Below are 25,207 nucleotides of genomic sequence, written 5' to 3' on the forward strand. Positions count from 1 at the left end.
GCAGCCCCAGTGCCTTTCTTTCCCGAAGTGCATGTTGAGCTTACTCGGTTTTGGAAGGCTCCTTTTACTGCTGGAAACGACTTGAGTGGTTCTTCCTCCCTCGCTACCCTTGTTGAGGGAGCGGTGAAGGGTTATGAGGGTATCCCTCCGGTGGAGGGGTCCGTTGCGACAGCTTTATGTCCAGCGGCCGCTCCATCCTGGAGTGGGGATCTTTGTTTCCCCTCGCAGGCCTGTGAGTTCGCGTCAGGATTGGTGGTCGGAGCTAACAGAGCTTGGGGGCAAGCCGCTTCCTCTTTGCATGCCTTGGCGTTGTTGCAGGTCTACCAGGCCAAGACACTCAGGGACATGCACGAGGGTAGTCTAGACCAGGCGCTCATGAGTGAGCTCCGCACTGCTGTGGACCTCACCCTCCGGGGTACAGGTGTAGCAGCAGGTGCGGTCGGTCTAGCGATGTCCACCCTAGTGGTCCCGGAACGGCATCGTTGGCTCAGCCTGGTTGAGATAGCGGATGTGGACAAGGTTCGGTTCCTGGACTCCCCAGTTTCCCAGGCTGGGTTGTTCGGCGACGCGGCGGAGAGCTGCACCCAACAGTTCTCTGCTGATCAGGTACAGACGGAGGTGCTCCGACACACCCTATCCCGGCGGCTCGCTTATGCCTCCACCCTGCCACCGGTGAGAGTCCCTCTGCCTGTTCGTCGCCGAGGGCATCCCCCTGCCGCTGCCTCCGGTTCCGCGGGGCCACCGCAACAGCCTTCACCCAGGCCCCAGCGTAGAATTAGCAGCAGGCAGGCCGCCCGGTCTGTCTCAGTCACTGCCCAGCCAGGGGGAGCCAGAAACATTCCTGAGACAGGCCACCCAGGGAAGGGGGGACTAGCTCTTAAGATGGTCATCGTTCCTCCACTGGCTCTCCGGAGTCCAGTGGTGCCCAAATTGTCAGAAGAGCGAATTTCTCCGTCCCTGGGCTCCAAGAGGGCGAGGCTGGCAGTTTGCGACCCTGTGACACATTCTTGCTTCCCCCAGCCCCCTCACCAGCCGGCATCACGATGCGTTCGAGGACCCAGTCATCAGCCTTCTCACCCATCCTCTGTTGCCCCGTCGAGACAGGTAAGACAGTGCAGCACTGCTCACTCAGACCCCGCTTCGGGCCGCCCACGGGCCTTCCGAGCCGGGTCCCTGTCCTCCACCTCACTGCCTCACCCCGGGTATGCCGGTGGTGCCCCGGGTCCCCCTGGCCCGGTTCATCGAAGCCTGGAAAGTGCTTCCCAACCGGTCCAGCTGGCTCCTCCGTACCATCAGGCTCGGCTACATGATTCAGTTCCACCAGACGCCGCCCAAGTACAGTGGCGTTCGCCACACTTCGGTGTCGAGGGAATCTGCTCCTGTCATGCGCGCGGAGATGGCTGTCCTGCTGGCGAAGGACACAATAGAGCCGGTGCCCCTAGCCGATATGAAGACAGGCCTCTACAGTCCGTACTTCATTGTACCCAAGAAAGGTGGTGGGTTACGACCGATCTTGGACCTGCGAGTCCTGAACCGGGCCCTTCACAAGCTCCCGTTCAGAATGCTAACGCAGAAACGCATGTTTCAATGTGTCCGTCCCCAAGATTGGTTTGCAGCGATCGACCTGAATGACGCGTACTTTCATGTCTCCATCCTGCCGGGACACAGGCCATTCCTGCGTTTCGCGTTCGAGGGTCAGGCGTATCAGTACAAGGTCCTACCCTGCGGGCTGGCCCTGTCACCCCGTGTCTTTACGAAGGTCGCGGAGGCAGCAATCGCTCCCATGAGAGAGCGTGGCATTCGCATTCTCAACTATATCGACGACTGGTTGCTACTAGCTCAGTGTCGGGAGCAGTTGTGCGAACACAGGGATTTGCTGCTCCAGCACATCAGCCAGTTGGGTCTTCAGGTCAACTGGGAGAAGAGAAAACTCGGCCCTGTGCAGAGGATCTCTTTTATCGGTTTGGAGCTGGACTCGGTCCAACACACGGCGCGCCTCACAGAGGATCGCGTCCGTTCGGTGCTGAACTGCCTGAATTTAGTCAAGAGCAGAACAGTGGTTCCACTGAAACACATTCAGAGACTCCTCCTCCTATGGAGTCAGAAGCATCTGAGGTCGCTTCGTGACGTTCACATCCCTGGCCTGCTCAATCGTGCCGCCGCCAAGCTCTCACGACAGATTGTGGCCTCAGGAGAATGGTGACTCCATCCCCAGGCGGTCCAGCTGATATGAGACCATTTCGGGGCCGCACAGATAGATCTGTTTGCCTCCCCAGACTCGACCCATTGCCAGTTGTTTTATGCCCTCACCGAGGGGACCCTCACACAGATGCACTGGCCCACAGCTGGCCCTGGGGCCTCCGCAAGTATGCGTTTCCCCCAGTGAGCCTTATTGCACAACTACTGTGCAAAGTCAGGGAGGAAGAGGAGCAGGTTTTGCTAGTTGCCGATGGACTGGATACGTGTGCCATTCTGCTCCAGTGAGTTCCCTTATCCGAACCCTGTTGAGTTCCTCTGCACCCCTTCGACATCAGACGTGGCGGAACGTCGTTATTAGGCCTACCACTTGTATGCAGTGTGGAACCTGTTCTAGGCTGGGCCCATAGGTTGTGATCCCTTCGGCGATCCCTTATGTGTTTTTCCACGGTTCGACTCCCTACGGTGAGCCCGTGTCTTTCCCTTGGCAGTTCCTGCCGTCACTGTAAATCGGTGTTGTCTCCCCCCTCTTTAGGCTGGAGCCACCCCAGTGACATTCCATATGTCGTACTGCCCGGTTATCCGCCCAGTTCATATGTGTATTTCCCCAACCGAACCTGGCCCAAGGTATTGGCCCAACCGAACCTGGTTCCCTGAACTTTTTCTCCTCTCGACAGCTCCTCCCTGGCCCATTCCTCTGAGGGAGGACCTCCTCTCTCAGGGACGGGGCACCTTATGGCACCCGCATCCAGACTATTGGAGACTTCATGTATGGTCCCTGGATGGGATGCGGAGGTTCTAGGTAATCTATCGCAGTCAATCGTGGATACCATCACTTCAGCGAGGGCCCCCTCCACGAGGCTTGCTTACTCCCTGAAGTGGAAACTGTTCGTTGAGTGGTGTGCTTCTCACCGAGAGGACCCCCGAAGATCTTCGGTCATTTCCGTGCTTTCTTTCCTGCAAGAGGGGTTGGAGCGCAGGCTGTCCCCCTCCGCCCTCAAAATTCTGTCCCAGAAGACAGTTCTCCTGCTTGCTCTGGCCTCCATCAGGAGGGTATGGGATCTGCACGCATTTTCGGTCAGCGAATCGTGCCTGGAATTCGGGCCGGCTAACTCTCACGTTATCCTGAGACCCCGGCCTGGGTATGTGCCCAAGGTTCCTACCACTCCCTTTCGGGACCAGGTATTGAACCTGTAAGCTCTGCCCTCGGAGGAGGCAGACCCAGACCTGGCTTTTCTCTGTCCCGTTCACGCCCTGCGCTTTTACGTGGACAGAACGCAAAGCTTTAGGACCTCAGAGCAGCTCTTCGTCTGTTACGGAGATCAGCAGAAGGGAAAGGCTGTCTCCAAGCAGAGGTTGGCCCACTGGATAGTGGATGCCATCATCTTGGCGTATGAGTCCCAAGGTGAACCCTGTCCCCACGGACTGCGAGCTCACTCCACAAGGGTGCCTCGCTGGCAGATGTCTGTAGAGCTGCGGGCTGGGCGACACCTAATACGTTCGCCCGATTCTATAGCCTACGTGTCGAACCGGTTTCTTCTCGTGTGCTCTCTTCTCATAGAAGCCAGTAACACCGTGAGCCCGGTTCAGTGTCGGCTTGCTGCGCCATTCCCCTCCGATGGACTGGATACGTGTGCCATTCTGCTCCAGTGAGTTCCCTTATCCAAACCCTGTTGAGTTCCTCTGCACCCCTTCGACATCAGACGTGGCGGAACGTCGTTGTTAGGCCTACCACTTGTATGCAGTGTGGAACCTGTTCTAGGCTGGGCCCATAGGTTGTGATCCCTTCGACGATCCCTTATGTGTTTTTCCATGGTTCGACTCCCTACGGTGAGCCCGTGTCTTTACCTTGGCAGTTCCTGCCGTCACTGTAAATCGGTGTTGTCTCCCCCCTCTTTAGGCTGGAGCCACCCCAGTGACATTCCATATGTCGTACTGCCCGGTTATCCGCCAGTTCATATGTGTATTTCCCCCCCCTTATACGGGTTGGTTGGGCTCCCGCAGCGTCCCTTCCTTGTATCGGGCACGCTTTCCCAGTGTTACTAAGTCTAACTGAGTAGGTCTTGTGGAACAGCAGTGACTTCCTGGCCTAAGCCCTGTCCTCTTCCGCGGAAACGTCGGGAGGACCAGGAGGCTTTTGTCTAGGCACTGGAAGGTGGCAGCGTTAGTGGCGCTTTCAAAGGCTTTCACTATGTCCGACGTTATCGACTGAAAGGGAACGTCCTGGTTGCATATGCAACCCACCGTTCCCTGAAGGAGGGAACGGAGGACGTAGTCCCCTTGCCACTACCGCTGGACATGCGCTGACTCTGAGTTACGCTCGGCTCCTCAGCGAAAAACAAATGGTGCGTGCATCTACTTCTGTATTTATACCCGCGCTGCGGGGCGGAGTTTGAGATGCGAAATCTCGCACGCCAATGTGTATTGGCTCGTTCAATAATACTCGAAGACAATAGGCTCCCTGGCGTGATCCCATTTCAGTCGGCATCGACTACGTCCTCCGTTCCCTCCTTCAGGGAACGGTGGGTTGTATACGCAACCAGGATGTTCTTCCTCCTCTATCCTTTTATCTTCCTCTTCGAAAAATCCACTTTTCTTCCTTAGTGTCTCCTTCACATGTATTCAAAGACTGCAAGCGAGGTCTCAGTTGTGTCAGTCTTCCTTTTTGCCTCATTTAAAGTGGACAGCTGAACGAAGGAAACATTTCTTCACACAAGAAAAAGTTAAGCGCTGATGTGAGAGTATTAACAGTTTATTTGGGGTGCTGGCATGCAGTTGAAATGGTTAATGAAAGCTCTTGCTGCACCCTGCAGTTCTCCTCTCAGGCCTGCTCTCATAAACGTTGAGATGGGAGAGCAGCCTATTAACTATGCAGAGTGAATGTGGCTGCAGAATCAGAGACTTCACATTCTGCAAAGGAATTACTGAAACATGGAATTTTGTGAGGAAAAGAAGGTAAATGTGGCTTCCAGGGGCAATTAGACCCATGTGTGGGGGCTGTTGCACATGTTGAGGTTCATCCTTTGGGGCAGTGCTATTTGTGACTTGTGTATGTACTGTATGTGTGTGTGTGTGTTTTGTATGTGTGAGAATGAATGTGATGAAACCTTATGAAATATGCTTATGCTAGCCAAACTTCCATCCGGCATATCACACTCACAAGAAAGGCCAAGAAACAAGGCTGGTGTGAAACCATTTATAGTAGATTATTTTGTATGCTCTTTCAGTAGATCAGACATTTTTTATTATGCCTACACAACAATATATAACTACTAACACAGTTAATCAACAAACAATCAGAGTTATATAAAAAATATCCTGGTTCTTCCTAGCTATATAATGGGAGTAAATACCGGTAGAGGAATCGGAATCTACCAAATACTGGTTCCATTAGCTCTATCGCTCAGGTGGTCAACAAACAATCAGAGTTATATAAAAAATATCCTGGTTCTTCCTAGCTATATAATGGGAGTAAATACCAGTAGAGGAACCGGAATCTACCAAATACTGGTTCCATTAGCTCTATCGCTCAGGTGGTCGCTTTTACTACTCTATTAGCCAGAAGGAATATTCTCCTTAAATGGAGATGTGCTACACTTCCCCTACTCACAATAGATGGATACAAGATATTTGTTCTACATCAAATTAGTGAAATAAAGGTCCATGATTCGAAGTTCTCTTAAACCCTTAACATCTGGGATCCTTTAAGGCTTGCTTTGCCCCTCTGATCCTGCCTTGGATAATACTTAGCACTGATGTCTCTTTCATAAAATCACTGAATGTTATTCATGAGAGAATAATGCGTCTTTTTATATCTTTATTTATTTATTTATTTATCTATTTAATTAATTTTATTTTACTTATTATTTCATTTTGTTTATTTATTTATTTTCTCTTTCCCTCCGTTGTGTGGGGATGGTTAGGGTTTGGGGTTTGACATGTTATGGCAAAGACATATTGTTCTTTGCTGTACATTTTAGTGTAATCTATGTCGTCTTGGTAAAATGGCAATAAAAAAAGACTGGAAATAGAAGTATTTGAAAGTGGACAAAAGAGATGGATCAAAATACATGGTGTAAACATATATGTCTCTGCCTCATCTACTTGTGATCTGATCAACCAAAACGCATCTTAATACCAGGTCTTAATACCAGGAGTCCTGAATCCCCCCTCCTTAAATGTAGATGTGCTACACTTCCCCTACTCACAATAGATGGATACAAGATATTTGTTCTACATCAAATTAGTGAAATTAAGGTCCATGCTTCGAAGTTCTCTTAAACCCTTAACATCTGGGATCCTTTAAGGCTTGCTTTGCCCCTCTGATCCTGCCTTGGATAATACTTAGCACTGATGTCTCTTTAATAAAATCACTGAATGTTATTCATGAGAGAATAATGCGTCTTTTTAAATCTTTATTTTTTTATTTATTTATCTATTTAATTAATTTTATTTTACTTATTATTTCATTTTGTTTATTTATTTATTTTCTCTTTCCCTCCGTTGTGTGGGGATGGTTAGGGTTTGGGGTTTGACATGTTATGGCAAAGACATATTGTTCTTTGCTGTACATTTTAGTGTAATCTATGTCGTCTTGGTAAAATGGCAATAAAAAAAGACTGGAAATAGAAGTATTTGAAAGTGGACAAAAGAGATGGATCAAAATACCTGGTGTAAACATATATGTCTCTGCCTCATCTACTTGTGATGAGTATCCCCCCCCCCCCGGTTTCAACAAAAATATTAAACAGCATATTACACTGCTCTTTTGAACTTTCTATTTATCAAATGATCAATTCTGAAAAATCGTACCATAGTTTTTCAATTGCCTTAAACCATAATTGTTCAACATATTGGTATCACTATTTGAGCAGTTGTCCTTTGAAGCACAACTGAACTAGAAGCCTTTCCACCAGTGGTGTCTTGAATATTTATTTGTATCTCCAGAGCTCTGCTGTCTAGGTGTTGACTGATCTGCTCTTCACTCCCAAAAGACTGTCAGTCCAGTCTAGAGATGTTCTCAGGCCCCTGTTTATGCAGCCATAAAGGGACTTTTCTAAGGCTGAGAGGACACCTGTCTTTTCTGAAAAGCTGGCTTGTCCAGACATTCTTGTCAGAAATGGTCATGTGGAATCTGCTTGTTGATGTGTATGGTAGAGTGATGGAAGATCCATGAATGGAAGACTTGACTTCGGATGGTCCCGCTTTTATGGTTCCAGGTCACTTTTTTATTTGCCTGAGGAAAAATCCTGTAAAGCCTGATTTATTATCAGTGAGCAATGAAATTAGGCTCTTGTCAATATTTTGCCATTCTGACATTATTTCCATTATTGTTCTTGGAATAATTGTAGTAGTTCCCCTTGTGTCATTTTCTATTTTGAATTTTTGCTTAGTGAATTTTAAGAAAAATAAGTGTTAATTTAATTTCAGCAATTTTGTGTGCATCTCATTTGCTATCATTAAATTGTATTATGTATATCTTATATAATGACAAATATAGACCACATTTGTTATCAGCATTAGCACTGATCATGCACTGAGTATTTAGAATTATTATATTTATTTTTTTACACTTTTTCTCTGAACTTTTCCATGAACCTTTATTCCATAAAAAAAAAATGAAGTTAGAATTTCTGTTTTTTTCTTGATCAGTAATGTATGTGGTTTGACAACACAAATGTTCTTTTTTGAATCAAACAAACTCACAAGTTTAAGAAGTCTCTTCGGCCATGTACACTCTGTAAAGTTTCAGGGGTGACAACCATATTTAAATACGAGAGTGAATCCCATAATTATCATTTCGTGTTTGTATAGAATATAACCAAAGTCCCTTTAAGACAAGCCATTTCACTCGGCGGCCATCTTTAAAACATCTCTCAGGCAGCTATTTCAGTTATTTCAGTCCAGCTCCTATCTCTTTGAATGGGTAAACATCTAGTTCTCTAAAGCTGTTCACCAATGTAATATTTGAAATCACCACTGAAATCGACAACAATTGTCTCATAAATGTGGTTTCTTCTGTTAAAATAATGTTAAAAAAGCTTGTTTTTCAGGCTGAATTAGCCGATTCACATGTGTGGTCCTAGGTGCGCATCTCAGAACATTGACTGTTTATTTAGCAACTGGAACTTCTAACCAAAGATTTTATGTATAGAAAGATGGTGCACTCGTATTATGGAAGGGAGAAAGTGTGGAATAAGTCCCGCCTTATAAAGAAAAGAGCCAATCTGTAATTGGTTAAGTCATCGCATTGTTAGAAGCTCTGGTTCCTACAGAAACTGAGACGCTGTACATGCACATTAGCTTGGTCCAGCCTGAAAAATGCATTTTTTTTGTCATGATTCATGTGTTTAGAAACAAAATGTATGAGACATGAGAATATCAAATCTAATTGTAAGCTTGGCGAACGATTTTGGAGAATTTAATGTTTTCCCATTCAAAGAGATAGGAGTTGCACTTGCATGCCCGAGGGGCGTTTCAAAGATGGCCATCGAGTGAAATGACTTGTCTTAAAGGGACTTTGTTTTAACGGCAGCTGCAGTGCTGGATGTCTTTATCAGTCGTTGCACGTTGCACTTCCTCCCATTCATAGTAAAGCTGACTTTGTCACTGCGTGTCACCAGTGGCTGGCGGTGAGGTCTCGTTCCAACTAGTGAGAGTACCAAATTTGTGAATAACATTCACGGGTGTTACTTTAGACGATAGACGGCCATACGCATCGATTTACGGCAAAGGTTTAACCCTTGACCTGATGCACGACGTATTGACAAATGCGGAAGCGCAGAGGATAGAGCCAAACAAAACACCAATCACAAATTAAAAGTATAAAACGAGAATTTTTAAAGAGAAATGTTGGAGGATTTCAATATAAGAGAAGAGGAGCTTTGGTTTGTTGCCCAGCCTATTTGTTTGAACCGCGAGAAGCGTCAAAGCTTACGCTACTCCTATATCCTATATTGTCAAGTGTTACTCTTTTGGCGTAAGTCGACTTGCATACAGTAGGCCGTCTGCCGGAAGCTAGTTATTTTAGTTTATAAAGTTTTAAATATAGATATTTTTCTTACAAAAAAAACATCGCTTTGTCTCAGAAGGCCTTTAATAACCTCCGGGAGTCATATAGATTACTTTTATGATGGATGGATGCAAAATCAGGACCCCCATTCACTACCATTATAAAGCTCGAAAGAGTCATATACACCTCTGCTTGAGGATGAGTAAATCTTGGGATAATTTAATTTTTTGGGTAAACTATCACTTTAAAGACTTATTTTCAATTTAAAGCATTTTTATGTATTTTTGTTTATTATGGGCTTGTTCTTGTTTGCTGTTTTTTTTCTTCAAGATCTAGCAACATGAATGAGTCAAGGCTTGTACCTCGTTCCTTGTGATTTTCTTGCACCACGTATACAGCAGAGAGACACATTTTACATACAGCATTAACTGTTTTTTTCAGTTCGATTTCACGCTTGTCACTATAAATTTTTCAGGAATTAATTTGGTTTTAGAATGTGGTTGTGACTCAATTAAATTACTGAACTGTGTGTGTATAGAACGAGATTAAGCAATAAAAGATAAACTGACAATCGGATTTATTTGCTGTGCAGATAGCCTTATTGTTTAATTAGTTAACAAATAACCCGCTCTAAATGCCTCCAGGTCTCCACATTGCTTAACATATACAAAACATAACAGTTAATTTTTAGTCACAGCAAATCATGCCAGAAGCTTAAAACGCCAAATTTCAGTAGCGATTTGTGTTTCTAGCCAAAACTCAACTAGAGTACTTGCTTATTATAAAGACCTTGACTATGGTTGAAGTATTTGAGAGATTACTTAATTAAAAGGTTTACAATGTTCAATCCTCTCACAGTTCATGTGTGACAGCAACCTGTTTTTGACTTGCTTAACATGCTCTTTAAATGTCTACTTTCTTTTAATTGACCAGATGTCACAAAACAGTGGCAATTACTTCTTTTCAGATGAATAATCACAAGGAGCGTTCTGAGAGGTTAACAAGTTATCTCATGTACAACAGAGCATATGTTTACTGACAGCAGTGTCGGAAAATTCCCTGTACAAACAACAGTTAGACAGAAGAGGGATGTTCATTGAGCGTCATCAGAACTGTATTATTGTCGCTTTGAGAAGGGAGATTTATTTGCATATTCACCAGCAGAATTAAGCAGCTGCTTTGAGGTCCATGTCTTCCTGATTGATGTATATTCCCTCCAGGTGCATGCTGAGTAGAAGATATAAGCAACTTTCTCAATAAAACAGCTCCAGCTGCCCAGAGGAAGCCCCTGTAAACAAAGAGAAAACACCTGGAAGAGTCAGGCAAACATTTATAGATCTTAATGAAGAGGACTGGTTGTGTCTCCATATGGTTGGTTCAAATGAAACGGGTAGTCTGAGTTATGAAACAAACCAATTTAATGGTGAGGTAAATACTTAAAAAGAAAAAAGATTTGGATAAATATAATAAAATAATAGTTTTGCATTTGTGGTAAACAAGATTCTGGAGTGGGCAGGAAAACGTTAGAGGAGGAACTCTAACAAACTCTATCCATGTTTTTTCTTCTTTGGAAACCAGTATGCTGAATTTGGAATTTGGAAAAGTGCTTAAATGTTAAGCTTTTGTTTATGATATCACATAAATGACATGTGAGACACAGTACACAGCTCATGATAAACATCCACATAAGTGAAATGCACTATTGTGGCAGACATTTATATTTTTAAAATCTTTTTAAATGGTAAAAGATCTCAGTCAGAAAGAAATAAAGAAAGAAAGGTTGGCACTTCCCCTCACAGAGAGCAGACTGAAATGAAAAACAGAACAGAATCCTGAGTCTCTAAGCTGCCTGAGGAAAGTTAAACAACTGAGACTAAACCATGAGCTGAGGCATGTCAGATAAAACAAACCCTTTTCTTTGCCTGTGTGAGGTGAGAGGCAGATACATTCTTCAAGAAAAGAGATTTGGCAGTGACATGGGTTTATCTGCAGATTTTTTTCCCCTTTTTGTTCTGATTTGTATTAAATTTGCTGGTTTAATTTAAAACAGCAGAAAAACAGGTACTTCAGGTGATTATAGGTCTCAAATAAGGGTATAATAAGGGTTGTTTAATGCATACCATATCTCCTGAGTGAACTAATCCTTGTTTGAATCCTCTGCATCAAAATGCTTTGCTATATCAGCTATAAGTACTTGTCAGTTAGTAGATTGTACTTTACTTGAGATTGATGATAAAACATTAGGGCCATTAGGCTAAGCGCAATAGGAAAAACAACTAGAGTTGCCTTTGGTGGTTAATGGTAAGATAAGTATAAATGGACTGGGGTTGTACAGTACAAATTGATTTCTTTAAGGTCACTTCCCAGGTCACTGAGTCCAAGTTGATCAGCACTTGTCAAACGTCTTGTTACTTCCCTATCAAGCAGCTGGAATATTGACCTTAGAAATCCTCCTGGAAAGCTGTTAACTTGATTAACGTAAGTAGAGACACTCCTGAACCTCCACTTCAGTGATTTCAGCTTAACTGAAGCCAAGGCTGTGTTTTGAATGAAATACAATAGTATACAGTGTGTAGGTTTAAAATAAGATACTTCTTATGTTAATTCAACCCCACAAAATGTGTCACATTCACCAGCTGGAGTCCACCAGAGTGCAATCTCCATCAGAGGGCACTTCTCCCGACTCCTGGGCTATCTCATCATACACTTCAATTCCCTTTACCCATTGCCTGGACTCATTATGTTGTGTTGTGATTAGGTTCAGCTGTATATCATTAGCTTGTTAAGCCCTGCCTATATTAGCCCTCCCAGTCAGCATATATATCAGGTCTGTTAAACAATAAAGAAGAAGAAGGAGAAGGAGAAGGAGAAGAAGAAGAAGAAGAAGAAGAAGAAGAAGAAGAAGAAGAAGAAGAAGAAGAAGAAGAAGAAGGAGAAGGAGAACGAGAAGGAGAACGAGAACGAGAACGAGAGAGGAGAACGAGAGAGGAGAACGAGAAGGAGAACGAGAAGGAGAACGAGAAGGAGAACGAGAAGGAGACGAGAAGGAGAACGAGAAGGAGAAGGAGAAGGAGAAGGAGAACGAGAACGAGAACGAGAACGAGAAGGAGAAGGAGAAGGAGAAGGAGAAGGAGAAGGAGAAGGAGAAGGAGAAGGAGAACGAGAAGGAGAACGAGAAGGAGAACGAGAAGGAGAACGAGAAGGAGAACGAGAAGGAGAACGAGAAGGAGAAGGAGAAGGAGAAGGAGAAGGAGAAGGAGAAGGAGAAGGAGAAGGAGAAGGAGAAGGAGAACGAGAAGGAGAACGAGAAGGAGAACGAGAAGGAGAAGGAGAACGAGAAGGAGAACGAGAACGAGAACGAGAACGAGGAAGAAGAAGAAGAAGAAGAAGAAGAAAAAATCTGGGCCAATTATGGCACAGTTCTGGCAGCAGAAAATATCATTAGGGTGGTATCTGGCCCACACACATTAAGCTGGTTTTAGTGTGAGTTGTGGCTTGCTGTGTGCGGCCCAGGTGACCTTTGCTACTGCCACAACTGAGCCATTTGTGGCATAGTTGGCCCAGATGAGGCCATGATATGTATGTTATTGCCAGCCACACTCATGTTGAGTCATCGCTGTCATTCCATGTGGAATGTGGGCCACAACTAGGCCAGATGTCATTTCATATCTAGGCTGTGTTTTCACTGTTTCTTTACGAAATCTTGTTTGTGTCACCACAGCATTTCTGAGTGTCAGAGCAGTTTCACAAGTTTTTTTTATATAAAAATTAATAAAATAACCAAATAAAAAATTCTAGTTATGTCAAGATTTAAAGTATGTTAGAAATTGAATAAAAATACTAGTTATGTCAAGATTTAAAGTATGTTAGAAATTGAATAAAAATACTTTAATAAATCTTTGTCCTTAATCCTTATCCAGTAAATAACGAACGAGTGGGAAAAATCATGGCGCCTTTGAATATTGTGGACAATGGACCTTGGGGTCAAAAAGGTTGAGAACCACTGTTCTAGATCATGGGTCACACTGGAAAGGTTGAGTGCATTGCATTGTGTGATCCAATATTCTGTGCAATACTGTAAATTTGGGCAATATTATAGGTCTTTCTTTTTCGTAATACAGACATTTTATGTCCTGCACATTGTGTGCTTACTGCAGAAATGGTAGCGTTGTAGTATGTTAGTGTGCTATTCTGAACATAATCCAAGTAGGTATTTGTTTTCTGCTATGTTTATAGGTGGACAGGACGGAGGTGATTCGGAGTTGTATAAACCCCACATTTTCTAAGGTCTTTACCCTGGACTTTTACTTCGAAGAGGTTCAGCGACTACGTTTCGAGCTCTACGACATCAGCAGCAGTCATAATGGCATGAGAGAGGCAGACTGCCTGGGAGCCGTTGAGTGCACACTGGGCCAAGTGAGCAACCATCTCCATCTCACAATATGCATAGAAATTCAAGCATGTTATGTGTAATAATAATGTTTTTTCATGTTTTACTTGGCAATGCTCATTTTTGCAACAGGATCTCTATGTGATCATTGATTGGACACAGTCAGGGAAGAGTAGGGCCGGCACTGTGCCCAAATCAGATGAAGCCCTCTAATTAAATAATCACACCAAAAACCTTTAAGAGCATTTCCGGACATTTTACGGCTGATTGAATTGTGAAACGTGAGATGTCTGTAACTGCCTCAGTGTGGAGGGAATGCCAGCCCAGATGGGCCATGCCACTCTCTTATCTGTAGTTTGAGCAAATGGAAAACCAGACACATGATCTTCTGCCAGATGGTTTAGATTTGCAGTTTCTCAGTAAAGAATTAGCTAGAAGCTTATATGTATAGCGGATGCCAATATTAATTTTGTTCAATATTCATGTGTTTATCTTTTTGCATCAAAGCCACTTTCTAGGTCTGGTTTTCTCCGGGGAGCTGGGTTGTTTGTTTTAGTTTAGTCTGTTTTGGTTGGAGGGGGAAGAGGAGAGGATAATTGTTGAAATGATCTGCGTTTAATAAAGGGAGAGAGGGAGGTGTTGACGCTCGCTCGTACAGTTTCTAGGGGAATGAAACCAAAAACACTCACTCCTATTTATAAATATTTAACAACTAATAATGAAGCATTTAACTGGAGTGGATAAGACTTCTTGGTGTAATTATGAACTAAGCTTACATGCCAAATTCTCCTTGAGGTGTTATTATGTGCTGCTCTCTGCTCATATTTGTGTTTTTATCTGTGTGTTCTGTCCATTAAAAGCAGCATCAAAACAAGGCAGCCTCCGACCTGCTGAAAATATCTTATTTCTCTCCAAATAGATCATCTCCCAGAGAAAATTCACCAAAGCCCTGCTTAAACAGGGCAACACAGTTGGGAAATCGTCTATTACGGTGAGCACTTTCCCAAATCCAAAATTTATCTGGTTGCTCTCTCTCTCACGCTCTACTTATGCAAACATCCAGCAGTGCACAACACCAGCAAATGGCCTTATGCAAGCGTTTCATGGCCTAACCTTTAAAAGCTTTGCACTTTATATGACAGAGGTGCTTAGAATTATCAATGCCACTATTGAACCCAGGCAAACAGAACACATTTTCAATGTACACAAGAAGCTTCCTTAACAGTATTGAAGGCGGGTTGTAGAAAATAGCCAGAGGAGCTTTGTTTAATACAAGCTGACAGAACGCAGTAGCAACGGTTGAACATGGATGGCTCAGTGGGTGAGAGGAACGAGATCTATAAAACAAATGTCAAACAAATGGTTAGCTTCTGATTCAGTTTTCTCTTCTGCTGGAAACAATTCATCATTCTCAATCTCTCCAGATCACCGCTGAGGAGCTGACAGGAAATAACGATTATGTTGAACTCTCATTCAGTGCGAGGAAGCTGGATGATAAGGTAGGAAAATCTCCTGTGTATATGTTTATTCAAAATATAAAATGATCTTCCATAACAACAAGGATTTGATGCCATATGATGCTTTTTAAGGGTTCATATCATAAATATTTCTCTGAGGTCCATTTAACCCGGAGTTTTGAGGTCAGTGCAATTTTTTATTTAGCAAGGATGCGAAAGTGACAGTACAGTACATTAAATTTATAATGTTACAAAAGATTTAAATTTCCAATAAATGCTGTTCTTTTGAACTTATTTTTCAAATATTGATTTATTAGACAATCAGTATTTCCTGCCATGTGGAAAACGGCCCAGATCACCCCGATGTTTAAATTTGGTGATCCAACTAATATTTCCAATTATCGTCCAATTGCAATTCTTCCAACAATTTCCTAATTGCTTGAAAAAATATTATATAATCAACTAATTATATAATCAACTAATATTATATAATCAAGTGATTGCCAGCATGGCTTTCGACCCTTGCGGTCAACTATGTCGGCTTTGCTGCTTCTCACGGAGCAAATACGTGCGTCTCTAAAAAAGGGTCAGATTACTGGAGCTATATACATAGATTTTCAGAAAGCTATCGATACAGTCAATCATCAAATTCTGTTAAACAAACTTCTTTCTTTTAATTTGTCATCTTCCGCAATAGATATGTTTACTTCATATTTAAGTGACAGATCTCAGACTGTAAGAATTGGCACAGTAACATCACAGCCACGAGTGTGTTCTATGGGAGTTCCACAGGGCAGTATTTTAGGTCCTTTACTTTTCCTTATGTATATTAATGATCTTCCCTGTGTTTTGAATTTTTCTAGTTCTTTGCTGTATGCTGATGACACAGTTATTTTTCTTTCTGGTTCTAATATTGACACAATCAATCACAAACTTCATCTGCAGCATTTACAGAACCGGTTGCAAGATAATCATTTGACACTTAATGTCAAGAAAACACTATGCATGTATTTTTATTCATCTAGAAGACAACTATCCATATGTAATCCTATCATTTTTTCTATTCAAACGCTTTCAATTGTATCAGCATATAAGTATTTGGGAGTCTACCTTGACTCCCATCTTATTTATCAAGAACATGTTCAAACCCTAACCATAAAGTTAAATCAAAAGTTATATGTTTTTAGCAAAATTAGACCATATTTGTTGTTTTCTGTTTCAAAAACCTATCTTCATGCCATCATTCTGTCCACTTTGTCGTATTGTTTACCTGTTTGGTCACTAACAACAAATGAGATTATTGAACCAGTAATAAGACTTTATAATAGAGCTCATAAGATCCATGTCAGGCTCCCAGGCCGGACTCACCACTGTACTGCACTATCTTTGTGTAATGCCTTGACATTTCAGAACTATAAAATAAGCCATGGGATAAACCTGTTTCATCAAATCTCAAATGGACACACTGTAACTGCTCTAACCGAATTGGTTCCGAAACTTAGCTCAAGGTCTGAGCGCACTACGAGATCATTTATAAATGGACTTTTGCCTTAACCGGCTTTTAGAAACTGTTATGGGCAGAGATCTTTTTTTTATGTGCTCACAAAAATCTGGAATGAGATCCCACAGCCCATCAGAACATCAAGAAGACTGTTTAAAATAACTTTTGCTCGCCATTTAGTGGACAGGTATATCTGTGACCATTGAGACGGCTTTATAGCCCCTCCTGTTGCCCAATATCTTGGTTTGTGTGTCTGTTGTTGTCTCTAGCTGTCTAGTGTGTGAAGCTTTATTGTGTATGTGGTTTTATGTTCTGCAGAGCAGGAACCTGCTGAAAATCAGTTTATACTGAGCCAGGCCCGATTGTCCTTAATCTTTTCCTGTTTCAAACATATAAATAAATAAATAAAATAACTTTCTAGTCATTAAAAAAATCCTGAAAAAATGTTTTTCAACACAACTGTTTTCAACATTGATAATAAGAAGAAATGTTTCTTGAGAACCAAATATTATTAGATTACATATTAGAATGATTTCTGAAGGATGATGTGACACTGAAGACTAGAGCAATGTATGCTGAAAATTCAGCTTGTCCATCACAGGAGTACATGTTCAAATATATTAAATATTTCACCATATTACTGTTCTATAGTACTTGTGATCAAACAAATGTAGCCTTGGAGAGCAGAGATTTCTTTTAAAAGCATAAAAAATCTTATCAACCCCAAACTTTTGAATAGTAGTGGATCATTTCCTTTACATCGAAGACACTCATAATTTTTTTTCAACCTTTTCTCACAGTCTCTCTAATCCCAAGTTTTTGCAGCTGAGCAGTTTTCTGCTCTCTTGCATTAAGACTTGTGTTTGTTATCACGTGTCAAATATAGTTTAACTCTCCCATCCTTCATCCTTGCCTTTTGGCAAAGTCATGCATTGCATTGTGAGAGGAATATGAATTGAGCTGCTCAAACTGTTGAGATCAGACGAAAATGATCAGGGATGCTGTTAAAAACAAACTTCAGTCTTGAAAAGTCCCCATTCTCGGAAATGCGTTCAGACAGTTGAGAAAGAAAAAGGCAAAGAGTGAGAGCGAGTAACAGAGAAGAGTATACTGTTCCTTTAGGAGACACAATCAACTCTTGTCAATTAAGAAGAGGGATTAATACAAGCATAACAAATGATCCACAGGAGTGTCTCAGTTTCACACGGAGAGTCTCGTACTGCTGCTTGACAAGACGTCAAATGGTAGTGTGAAAGGGCCTTCAGGTAAATGATTGGGAGACACCAAACTCTTAATCACGCTCGACTACGACACCTGGAATAGGGGAGCGCGGGGCACAACCTTACGCGGGGTTAAATGTAACGCGGACCTTTTACATAGTCAGGATCAAGCGGGGTGTGTTTCTGCTCTTTTTCTCCTGCTGCCAGAAGACGCTCTCCCACGAATTTGTGGAAAGTTTTGATACGATTTCGTGAAGATACTGGTAAAAGAGTGTTTTGACACCATGCAATCACATTTTTTCATCATAGTTTTTTTTCGGTTTCTGAGTGTGGTGTGTACGTCACCACATCTAACTTTATTTGACATTAATCACTGTCTTGTTGGCTAAAACATAGCACCGTTTTGAAACATGTCAGCAACTCCTAGCAACTGTTAGCTAGGTTTAAAATATTTTTTACACAGCGGGGTTAGTTGTAGCACAGTGTTACAACTAAGCCGCCAAGTGTACAATGATAATCAAATGAAAACGGGAGCCACACAACGTTTCAGGTTTGAGTATTTATTTATATATTTAACTTTGTTGGACTTTCAACAACCAATGTTGGAATTTTTTATTTTTTATTTTACTATGCATTGATCACTTGTTTAGCCTGTTTTTAATGCAATAAACCATTTAAAATTTTATTTTAAGCTCGTTTTTATTATTTTTACTGTTATTATTATTAATAATAATAATTTTACATGCAGCTGCCACACACAAATGTAATTTAATTGCAATTACAATATTTGATGATTTTATTTATTTATTTATTGCAAAACTGTGCAGCCCTTTCCTATATCTCTATCCATGATATTGATCCATAACAGAATGATGATTGGATTAGGGATGGATGTATGGATATCTATCTATACAGATGCACAAACAATATCAAACTATACAGATACAATAGTACTGAATGATGTGTTTCACACAAGTGTTACAATTAACCCCTCTGTCTGTTACAATTAACCCCGCATATGGGGTAAGTTGTAACATTTAGACTTCTGTCACTTTCAGTGCAACTGTACGAAAATGGTAGGTCCTAGAAAAAAACTTTAAGTGTTCATTTGTAGCAGAGATGTGTATGTTGCTTGTGTAAAAAGAAAGATGAATCTAACTTAATTATTTTTAAATAATTGAGCCAAAACCAAAATGTGTTAGGTTGTGCCCCGCTCTCCCTTACACCGGGAAAATGAGACCCAGGCAAGGCAGAAGTGCCGTTACATCAGTAGATATACATTACACCCCATAATAAATCAATGAAACCCTTAGACGTGCAACCAACCTGTGGAACATGAAACAGCAGAAAACAATCATAAGACAAAAAAGAAATGAGAACGTCCTGGTTGCGTATGCAACCCACCGTTCCCTGAAGGAGGGAACGGAGGACGTAGTCGACGGTCGACTGAATTGGGAGATCGGTAGAGAGCCTGTCTTCTTCGAGTACTATTGAACGAGCCAATGTAATTGGCGTGCGTGATTCGCATCACACACTCCGCCCCCGCGGCGCGGGTATAAATACGAAGTGGATGCACGCACTAGTTGCTTTTCGCTGAGGAGCCGAGAGTAACCCGGGGTCAGCGGTGGTCCAGCGGTAGTGGCAAGGGGACTACGTCCTCCGTTCCCTCCTTCAGGGAACGGTGGGTTGCATACGCAACCAGGACGTTCCCTTTCAGTCGAGAACGTCAGACGTAGTCGACGGTCGACTGAATTGGGATCACCCATTGAACACACCACTAACGCTGCCACCTTCCAGTGCCTAAACCAAAGCCTCCTGATGCCCCCGCAAACTTAAGGCGGGGAAGGACAGGGCTTAGGCCAGGGAAGTCACTGCTGTTCCTACAGGACCACTGGGAAAGCGTTCCCCGTACGTTGGAAGGAAGGGACGCTGCGGAAGCCACATCCAACCCAGAGGGAGGTAATGTGGAGAATACACATATGAACTGGACGGAAACCGGGCAGTCTAACATATGGAATGTCACTGGGGTGGCTCCAGCCTAAGACGGGGGGAGACACACCGGACAGTGACGGCAGAGAGACTCTGCCGAGGGAAGACACGGGCTCACCGCAGGGAGCCGTATCGTGGAAGAATACACATATGGGGTCACCGAAGGGACCGCAACATATGGACCCAGCCTAACACAGGTTCCACACTGCTTACGAGTGGTAGGCCTAACACCAGACGTTTCCGCACGTCCGACGTCGGAGGGGTGTGTGGAGGAACTCAACAGGGTTCAATTTTAAGGGAACTCAACTGGAGTAGAAAGGCGCACGTATCCAGTCCATAGGAGGGGAATGGCGCAGCAAGCCGACACTTGAACCGGGCTCACGGTGAAACTGGCTTCATGAGAAGGGAGCCCACGGGAAGCAGCGGTTCAACTAGGTGTCGTCCAGCCCCCAACTCTAGAATCTGTTTAGCAAAGTATATCGTCAACGCCCAGGCGGAGCACTTTACACTCATCATAGAGGAGCTCAACACCTAAGTGGACATGTTGCATCTCGGATCTTTGCCGAAATGAAGGCAAGCACTAAGTGCAACTTTGCATGGAAACAGCCTTCCCTCTCTGCTGAATTCCAACAGATATTTGAAGAGCTGGTCTGAGGTCTATGACTTGCATTCTGTACACGTCCAAGCGAACGGACAGAGAAGCCAGGGCTGGATCTGCCTCCTCCAGGGCAGCGCTTGCAGGCTCACCACCTGCTACTATTACAGGAGAGGTAGGAACCTTGGGCACAATCCGAGCCGGGGTCTCAGCTTGTGAGAGTTAGCCGGCCCAGACTCCAGGCACAATACGTTGACCGAAAGCGAGCAAGTCCCTACCCTCTAGTAGAGACCACGCGAGCAGGAGAACTGATATAACAGAATTTTTAACTCACTACCTGCAGTTGCTCAGGGGCGGTCTCTGCAGTGCAGTCGCACCAGGGACAAGGCCCAAGAGGATAAAGAGGTACACAAGGATTTACAAGACCTTGCTCCTCAGGAACCTGACGATCAGAACGTGCTTCTGCATACTTCTGCAACACGATGAGCGTCGTTTAAACACCGAGGCAACATCATTTTGAGGGTGATTTAGGAAAACAGCCTACTGCAACCCATTTTGCAGGAAAGAGAGCACTGAAGTGATCGAAAGCTTTCAGGATCTCCTCTGGAGAGAAGACGCACTCAACGACTAGGTTCCACTTCTAAAGGCGTAAGCACGCTACCCCATTCTAGGGGGTGCTTGCAGAAGTGATGGTAACTATCACACATTCTTGTGATAGCCACCTGAACCTCCGCGTTCAGATGTAAGACCGCCCGGAATCCCCGGCGGAAGAACGCGTGTGCCATCGTGCCCCGCCCCCGAAGAGTTTTCCGGGGAAGTCAGGAAGGCTGTTGATGGGAGCCAGGTCTAGTTGGGCCAATAAGGGGCAACTATGAAGACCTGTTCCTCTCCTGACTTGGCACGTAGGTGCAAGTGACGGGCGCAAAAGACAGGAGCATTGCTCAACACAACATGTGAAGATCACTGGGCTTCAGGAGCATTTTCTGCTCAGCACTTGGGTGTGACAAGTTCACTGAGCTTCAGGAGCATTCCTGCTCAACACCTGAGTGTGATAAACTCACCGAGCTTCAGGAGCATTTCTGCTCAACACTTGAGTACGAAGAACCTCACTGAGCGACAGGAGCATTTCTGCTCAGCACTTGAGTGTGACAAGTTCACTGAACTTCAGGAGCATTCCTGCTCAACACCTGAGTGTGATAAACTCACTGAGCTTCAGGAGCATTTCTGCTCAACACTTGAGTGCGAAGAATTTCACTGAACGACAGGAGCATTTCTGCTCAGCACTTGAGTGTGACAAGTTCACTGAGCTTCAGTAGCATTACTGCTCAACACCTGAGTGTGATAAACTCACTGAGCTTCAGGAGCATTTCTGCTCAACACTTGAGTGCGAGGAACTTCACTGAGCACCAGGAGCATTTCTGCTCAGCACTGCGTGTGATGAATTCACTGAGCTACCTGTGATGGACTCACTGAGCTACAGGAGCATTGCTGCTCAACACCTGAGTGCGATGAACTTCACTGAGTTTCAGGAGCCACTCTGCTCAACATGAAGTGTGATGATCTCACTGACTTGAGCAGGCGCAAGGCGACCCTGAGTCGCAGTCACTTCTTAGAAGGCTCACTGGGGTTAAACGTATTCTGCGGGCCCCCGGGGCAGCTGAGACCCAGTGTTTGTCCAAGGGTAGTCCGCTCGGTTTACCCAAACACTGGCGGAAAAATAAAACCGGGGGGGCAATTGAGCGGCCCCGGAATGGTCAAGACCCAGCGGACCCAGGGGATGGAGTCTCCACTTGCCCTGGCTATAACTGTCGTGAGGCTCGATGGCGGCACGATTGAGTAAGCGGGAGGAGTGGAACAAGGCGCCCTCAGAAGCGTCTGACTCCAAGGAGGAGGTGACGGGAGAGTTTGTGACACCCGCAATGTCTAACAACTCGAGGCACGAATGCCCGTGTAGTCGGGGGACGCCCAGGCCCCCGTTAAAACACGCCCTTTGTACATGGCCCCTCTGTTGAAGAGGGTTTGGCAGCAGACCGGGATGAACTATAGTCACACAGGGTGAGCTGCTCTGCCACGGTCACCTCGGGACTCGATCGTGAAGCTAGCGCTGAAGCGGTCACATATGGAGGGAGCCAAAGGCTGCGACTACCATATACCCCAGGAGCCTCTGAAAGTTCTTTCAGTGGGACCCTTTCTCACTTCAACACCAGCTGAACACATTCTCATTGGAGAGACATGTTGGACCGAGTACCTCTCCAAAACTAGAAAAGAGATACTCAGCCCGTGGGCGAGATTACTCTCTTCCAGTTGACCTGAAGACCCAACGGGCTCTGGAGCACTCGAGGGGAAGGACACTGTACTGATACTCCACCCTTAGACGCAACACACAGGATGGCCTGCGGTGCGGGAGGTAGAGATCTGAAGCACATGTCTTTCAGGTCAAAGCTGCAGACCAATCTTGGGCCAAGAAGGTCACGACCCACCCCCTAGTAGCACGAAGAACGAGTTTACAACTGGCCTTCGTACCGGCTGGAGGAGCGGCTATATCAAATCCTTCGCCAGCAGGATAAGTTAAGCACGCACAAGTCAGGAGCACTGCTTAACACTCGGTGTGATGAATATCACTGAATTTTCAGGAGCACGTCTGCTCAACACCTAATGTGATGACTATCACTGACTTGAGCGGGGTAGCCGAGCCTGAGGTGGGGCAGCAAAGTAGAGAGAGTGGTGTAAGTGTGCTGTGCAACACTTACCTGTCTCCACAAGCGGCAGGGGGCGCGTGAGAAGGCGGATGACCGGGTCCTCGAACGCACCAAGCTGCCTGCTGGCGACCAAGGGGGAGCTGAGGGGTGTAAGGCTATACAGGGTCACACCCGCCAGACTGGCCCTCTCGGGGACCCAGGAACAGATGAAATTGCTCTCTCTTTGAAGTGTGGGTACCGCTTGCTCCGCTTATTTTTTTTTTTTTTTTTTTTAGGGAGCCAGCGGCGGAACAGACACACACACAAACAAAGGCTCCACCCGGCCCTCACCCGGGGGGAGGGAGTGATCGTGCCACTCCAAGAGCATCTCATCCATATCTGGGCGGCCCGCTCCGGAATGCTTTCGCTGTCGCTTGCCACCTGGCTTGGCAGCGCCTGGAGCGGGCTGGGCGTCTCTACTGCGGCCGGCTCCATGCTGAGGCCTGGGTGGAGGCTGCTGCGGAGGGCCAGCAGGAGCGGCGGCCGGAGAACACCCACGGCGACGAGCAGGCGGAGGAGCTGCCACCGGCGGCGGGTGGAGGCAGCAGCTGGCCACCGGGGCAGGATGTGCCGGATGACCTCCGTCTGCGCTTGAGCGGCAGAGAACTGTTTGATGCAGTTCTCCACCGCGTCGCCGACCAGCCCAACCTGTGAAATTGGGGAGACCAGGAACCGAACCTTGTCCGCATCCGCCATACCGACCAGGCTGAGCCAACGAAGGCGCTACTGGACCACGAAGGTGGACATCGCCAGACCGATCACGCACGCTACGACACCCGCACCCCGGAGGGTGAGGTCGGATGCAGTGCGGTGCTCACCTATGAGCGCACGGTCTGGATTACCCTTGTGCAGCAACTACCCTAGCCTGCAGCAACGCCATGGCACGCAAGAGGAAGGGGCTTGCCCACAGGCTTTGTAAGCTCTGCCCGTCGGAACAGACGAAACTCACAGGCCTTAGGGGGGAGACGAGGATCCCCCCAAAAGGCAGCGGCCGCCGGACACAGGTGCACCTGTGTCGACAGACCGCTCCAATGGAGGGACACCTCGCAACCCTTCACCGTTCCTCCATCAAGGGTAATGAGGGGGGGAAAGCTATTCAGGCAGTTTCTGGCAGAGAAAGATGCTGTTCACCACCTGATAAGCTCTCCATGCATTTCGGGAAAGAAAGGCACTGGGGCGGCGAGCTGAGAACCAGCGCGGCCCGCCCCAAGATACCAAACTCCAGATTCCAACCGAGACTGAACGGGACACGGTGGAGGTTCCACTCGAGCCCGGCAGCCTCGGCGGCCCGTTTCAGCATAGCTGATAATTCTGGATCCGGCTCGGGCAACATTGAACTCCCGGAGGGAGACAATGCAGCCGAGTCATCATCTCTAGAAGTCAGCTCACCCTCCGATGCTGCAATCGGCGTCCTGTCCTCCAGGGGAGCCCCGAGTGAAATCGCTGGCCCACCCATTACAGATGGACCAGCAGACAACACAGGAGGCTCCAGTGGTTGCAGTGGAAGGGAGGAGTGAGGAGCCCACAGGGAATGGTTACCGGGCGGGACATCCAACACTATCCTCCGGTCACCCATCCCACACAGCACCCGAGGGTGGGGCATGGTAATGGGGACTCGCTCTCCGCGAACGAAGGCGAGTCTCGCCCTCAACACTGCGACAGTCATGTTCCCACAGTGAAAACATGAGCTGTCCACAAAAGCTGTCTCAGCGTGCTGTAAGGCCAAACACGTGACACAACAGTTGTGACCATCAGAGAGAGACAGGGAACGACCGCACCCAGAAACGCACGGGCGGAATGACATCTTGAAAAAGACGCAAACGCACCCGTGTTGCTCTTTCAGAAAATAGGACTGTCACCAGTGCCGGAGCACACAGGGGAATGACCGCGGCAACACTGAACAGAGAACTGAAACAGTGAAGCACTCACTTTTCCGCCCTCTAACCAGCCATCAACACACACAAACATTTAGAAATTTGTTGCTGTTAAAACAGCAGTTGAGAGCTCAAAGCTCGCAATCACCGCTGCACTCGCGCTGTAGAACACCAGCACTGGGAGAGTCTTCCTGAAGAACACCGACACACTCGCTCGTTGTAGACAACAGCACTC

General features: G+C 45.5%; 1 protein-coding gene across 1 annotated transcript in view; it reads left to right on the forward strand.

The window, feature by feature from the left end:
• cpne4a (copine IVa) overlaps positions 1–25,207 on the forward strand; it is a 77,129-nt gene that overhangs the window by 20,251 nt on the left and 31,671 nt on the right. Inside the window, exons 3-5 of the mRNA XM_077214982.1 lie at positions 13,445–13,624; positions 14,518–14,589; positions 15,023–15,097. Of these exons, the coding sequence (XP_077071097.1) occupies positions 13,445–13,624; positions 14,518–14,589; positions 15,023–15,097 (327 nt within the window). The remainder of the gene's footprint in view (positions 1–13,444; positions 13,625–14,517; positions 14,590–15,022; positions 15,098–25,207) is intronic.

This window comes from Siphateles boraxobius, unplaced genomic scaffold (genome assembly GCF_051911475.1).
Source record: "Siphateles boraxobius isolate OS27281-9 unplaced genomic scaffold, OSU_SipBor_1 68, whole genome shotgun sequence".
Taxonomy (NCBI): Eukaryota; Metazoa; Chordata; class Actinopteri; order Cypriniformes; family Leuciscidae; genus Siphateles; species Siphateles boraxobius.